The sequence below is a fragment of the Octopus bimaculoides genome, chromosome 5, assembly GCF_001194135.2.
Source record: "Octopus bimaculoides isolate UCB-OBI-ISO-001 chromosome 5, ASM119413v2, whole genome shotgun sequence".
NCBI classification, from domain to species: domain Eukaryota; kingdom Metazoa; phylum Mollusca; class Cephalopoda; order Octopoda; family Octopodidae; genus Octopus; species Octopus bimaculoides.
The window spans coordinates 122,176,739-122,182,135 of record NC_068985.1 but is presented as its reverse complement, the minus strand read 5'-3'; the positions used below and the strand labels follow the sequence as shown (position 1 = coordinate 122,182,135).

Below are 5,397 nucleotides of genomic sequence, written 5' to 3'. Positions count from 1 at the left end.
TGTCACTGCAACTAATAATTGTAAATAGAAAACAAACAACTTACTAAACCTTTACTGTCCTATACTCAACCAGCTCACTATGTTACGCCAGAGGAAAAACCATCCAATATTCATCCATTTAGCCGTAAATGCTTCCATCAGTCCACAGAGAGTGAAGGGGTGGGGGGAGAAATATTTTAAAGAAGGTAAAATATAACACCATGTTGATGTAGTGTAGAATTTAATATTATACAAACTTTTTACAATAATGTACATATATTGCCATATAAAAATAAATCATCAAAATTAATAATAATAATAATAATAATAATAATAATAAAATAAAAATAATAATAATCTTCAAGTTATGACTTGGACAGTAGCTTTACCTCCATAAGAGTACTGAAGGGAACAGTTTCCTGCAATAAAAAATATAAATACAATTATAAAGAGTCGAATGAAATACAAATTGTACTAATATTGATGTTCAAAAATACTTCAGACTAGATGAAGAAAGAAATTTAACAGAAGAAACACCATTTTATCACTGAAACAGATTTGGTAATTATATCCTGAAAGCATAGCTGGAGGATATTTTTAAGTGTAATGGGCAAATTGCAAGTGAATAAGAACTTGTAAAGGTGTGTCTGTACTGGGAAAAATAAGGAATCTTTGATTTTACAAATTCATAAGAATGCAACTTATTTGAATGCAGTAGAAATTACATCTCTGGATGCAAACAAGAGGTTCTGCACCTTTCTGTAGAGAGTGAAATTGAGAAAATATTTGACTTATAACTTCCAGATAATGAGCTTCAAAGTAGCACAGAGAATAGTTCTGTATGCCTCAAAGAATGTAGGATGTTACTTGTAACAGACTGTTATCATATCCCTGAGAGAGAGGAGAGAGAGAGAGAGATTGAGATTCGTCATTCATCCATTTCCTGAAACTTTTATGTAATTTTTTTTATTGGGTTCTCTATCTGTTCTCAGAGTATTGTTACTTTTGCTGCAAGCCACATAGTTTACAAATGGTAATACGGAAACACAATGTAAAAGCTTTGCAGAAACTGAAGAGGAACAAACTGAGTATGATCCACATGAAAAAATACTGAGACCACCATCACCGCCATTGCTACACATTTAGGGAGCCTCTACACAGTCAGTCAACCTGCATGAAGTAGCAGACAACTTTTGATGAAATCATACCCTACTCTTTCTTTTACAAAAAAGGGACACATTGAGTGATGTAGTTGTCATGAGTAGCATCGCTTTGATCATAGATCTACTTGATCAAAGATATCTAATTATCAACTTTATAAGTTGCAGGAATTTCTGAAGAAATCAGCTTGTTATAATAAACAGTGAGCCATATTATTTGAAAGTTAAGTATACAGCTCAGATTTATTCTATATTACATATTCTGGGTAAGCAATGAGTTATATGTAAAATATAAACATAGTTCCGTGGTTAAGAAGTTTGCCTAGCAAACACGAGATCCTGGGTTTGACTCCACTATATGGCATCTGGGGCAAGTGTCTTCTTTTGTAACCTCATGTTGACCCAAGCCTTGCAAATGAAACTCAGCAAAAGGCAACTGTTAAGAATTTTGTTAAATGGCTTGCATTTGTAACTCAACAGTCGAGCCTTGTCAAACATTGTGTTACACTCATTCAACTTGAAAATGAAGCGTAAATGAATCTGTGGAATACTCAGCCACTTAACAGTTGATGAAACAACTGAATACTCTGTTAAACATGATAGAGGTTTATCAACATCATTTTATGTCCACTTTTTCCATGTTGGAATGGGTTAGATTAGTGTCATTAAAAGCAGTATTCTACAGCTGGATGTTTTTCCTGCCACCAACCTTACTTGCTTTTGAAGTATATTATTTTTATTTTACCAACTTCACACAAGAAAAATGCCAAACTACAGGATATATTGTTTACAATTTACAATACTGTCACTGATTTTACTCCTAGAATGACAATGTGAAGACAAGCAGGAATACACACACACACACCTATATATATATATATGTATATCATCACCAGCATTATCATCATTTATCGTCCGTTTCCCATGCTAGCATGGGTTGGACAGTTTGACAGGAGCTGGTAGGACCAGGGGCTTCCCCAAACTCCATTGCCTGTGTAACAGAAAAGGTTGGCACTGGAAGGGTGCCACACAATTCCTTACATAAATGTTAGAAGGAAAAATATCGGAACAAAACATCCGAACAAATAACAATCCTTTATTTTGTCTGTATAAGAATTACAACTTGGGACAATCAGTAGCCAGGTCACCTGTGGAAGCAGCAAAGTCAGTTTTAATCACAAATTTGTGAAGGCATTCTTCACAGAACTCCAGCTACTCGGAGCTGGTCAAATACAGAGCGTCTCAGGTCAGCAGCAGAGGCAAAGTGAGAGCGCCTGAGGACACGTCTGCATAGTTCAGCTGCTAGTGTCTCGAGTCAGAGATACAAGAGAACTTTGTTGCTGCTAGTTTTCTGCGCATGCACATGAGGGAACTTACGGCAGGCCTTCCAGAAGATTCCAACCCTGCCCATGCGTGCTGGAGACCCTCAAGATGACGTCACCACACCTGTTCTAGCATGGTTTCTGCAGCTAGATGCCCTTCTTAATTCCAACCACTTTACAAATATATATATATATATATATACACATACATATACATACACACACACACACACACACATATATATATATGTGTGTGTGTGTGTATATATATATATATATATATATATATATATATATATATACTTACACACATATATATAATAACAATTTCCACACAGTGTACATCTATATTTCACTCACAAGACATTAAATGGCCTGAAGCTATAGTAGAAGACATTGCACAAGGTGCCAAGTAGTGAGATGGAACCCCAAACTATATAGTTGTATGGGAAGTGAAATACCATCCAAACACATACATGCAATTTAACTGTTAGTCCACCATGTGAGACATGAATGTATTCATGAAGATAGCATTTCATCTTAATAAGCTGCAAGTCAAGTGATTTTGCAAGTTGAACTTTTCAAAAGAGAGTTTTCGAAAACTAGAATCTACATACCATGTCATCATTAGTTTCTTCTTCAGTATTTTTCACTTCTTCAGCTTCAAAACACAATTCAAACTTCCCGTCAGTTCTTTTCGCTAAAAATTGCAGTAAATAAACATATAATAAAATCAAAGATAAATGAAACTAGAAGAGAATGTTACCATTACATCTTATTAGGGTAATGGATGGGTAGAACTGTTAGAACAGACAAAAATGCCTCGCAGCGTTTCTTCCACTTTTCTATGTTCTGAGTTCAAATCTTGTCATGGGCAACTTTGCCTTTTAACTCTCCAAGGTCAGTAAAATAAAGTTGCAAAGTACTGAGTTTGATGTTATCAATGAGCCTCTTCCCCACCAAAATTGCTGGTCTTGTGCCTAAACTAGAAATAGTTACGATAACTTATTCTAAGACAGTGGAATGACATAAATGGTAAAGCACAGGATTATTGACTTTCAGAACTTAGCTTGATCTTCTATCTTCTGAATTCAAATCTCATTAGGCTCATCATTGCATTTCTTTAATTTAGGATAAACAGTTAAAGTAGCAGATGTACTTGGAAGTGATTCACTCAATTATAATAAGTCACATGGCCTAGTAGTTAGACTGTAGAACTCATGGCCATGGGTACAATTGCTGGGCCAGGTAATGCACTATTTCATTTCACATCACTTCCTGTTGCTTCAATCTACAAGTACCAGCCTGGTGCTGGTGCAGCCCTCTCTCCTTCCAGCTGTCACATACTCAATGTTCAGTTGGGTCAAGGGTGGGTAGGCCAACAGGCTGTCTGATATGTACTCACAACAACATAGGCACCAAAAGAAATTATCAAAAGTGTGATACATGTTATAAAGTCATACTTCTTTGTGGGTGACAGCAACAGCTTTTCACTTTGTCATACATCTGTGCACATCTTTGGCCTTTTGCCAAAATAAGAAATTAGATTTAGAGCTGGAGAGACAAAATACTCTAGATTGATAAAAGGTTCTGAATAAGTTTGCTGAGTTGTGTTTCTGGGTAGAAAATATACAATTTTATACTCACTAGTTTCACCTAGATATGAAATAAAGCTAGGAATGTGCAATCTCAACCTCAGAGTTTACTTACTGCTTCAGTTTACTTGGCTGAACACACACAAGTGATGGATGATATGAGAACCTTTATCTGTGTGTGTGTGTGTGTGTGTGTGTTGTATCTAATGAAAGTTATGGACACACAAGGGGTGTAGTAGAAGTGGCATTACAGGCAGACAAACAGAGAAAGTAAGCTTCATATATGACAGATGCACAAGAGTAATACATACTGGGAGCACACCAGTTTCTATGGCTGCTAGCAATGAAGGTATTTTCCCTCACAGTGAAGGGTGCTGTATGATGTTTGGGTTAGAACTGCAATGTTAGCGTGCATGAATGACAAAGCACAAGTGTATGAAGAGAAAAAGCAGATAAAAGAGGATTCAGATATAGTGAGTAAGAAAGAAGTCTGCATAGGTATGGACATGTAATGAGTAGGGATGAAGACAGCTGTATAAAGAAGTGCCGATCATGTTATGTGGTAGAGCATACAGAAGAGAGAAACCTGGGAAGACAAGCAGCAAAGTGGTGTAGGTTGGTCTCAGGACCTTGAACTTCACAGAAGGGGTGACAGAGAACAAAGACAACTGACAGTATGCAGTTCTTGAAAAGAGCAGTTCGTCTCAGTGAAACAGATTCTGGAAGCACAATACACATATGTAGCTTGTAACTGTATACTTGTACACATTAAATTATATATATATATATATATATATATATATATATATATATATATATATATATAATCATTATCATCATCATTTAATGTCCATTGTCCATGCTGGGATGGGTTGGACGGTTTGACTGGGCTAACACGCTGGAAGGCTTGCACTGACTCCACTTTGATTTGGCATGGTTTTCTACAGCTGGATGCCCTTCCTAACACCAACTACTCCGAGAGTGTAATGGATGCTTTTATGTGCCGCCAGCACAGGTGCCATTTGTGTGACAAGGGGTTGCTTTTATATGCCACCAGCACAGGTACCATTTGCGTGACACTAGTATCTTCCACAACTGCAATTTTGCTCAGATTGATGGGTTTTCTTCTCAAGCACAACATAATGCCAAAAGTCTTGGTCATTGCCTCCGTGAGGCCCAACACTCAAAAGGAACTCAGCCACTTTGTTTCTGTGAGGTCCAATGCTTGAAAGGAACTTAGTGACTTTAGCTCCGTGAGGCCCCTATACTCAAAAGGTGTTCTTTATGTGCCACCAGCACGGGTACCATATATATATATATATATATATATATATATATATA

The 5,397-nt window shown here is 36.7% G+C and overlaps 1 protein-coding gene across 1 annotated transcript in view; it reads right to left on the bottom strand.

Annotated features, from left to right (window-relative positions):
- Window positions 1-203: 203 nt before the first annotated feature.
- The window catches only part of LOC106882141 (coilin), a 27,266-nt gene continuing 22,072 nt past the window's right edge, over window positions 204-5,397 (bottom strand). The window contains exons 7-8 of the mRNA XM_014932714.2: window positions 3,079-3,161; window positions 204-398 (exon numbers count right to left, since the gene is read on the bottom strand). Coding sequence (XP_014788200.2) covers window positions 345-398; window positions 3,079-3,161 — 137 coding nt within the window. The 3' untranslated portion in view covers window positions 204-344. The remainder of the gene's footprint in view (window positions 399-3,078; window positions 3,162-5,397) is intronic.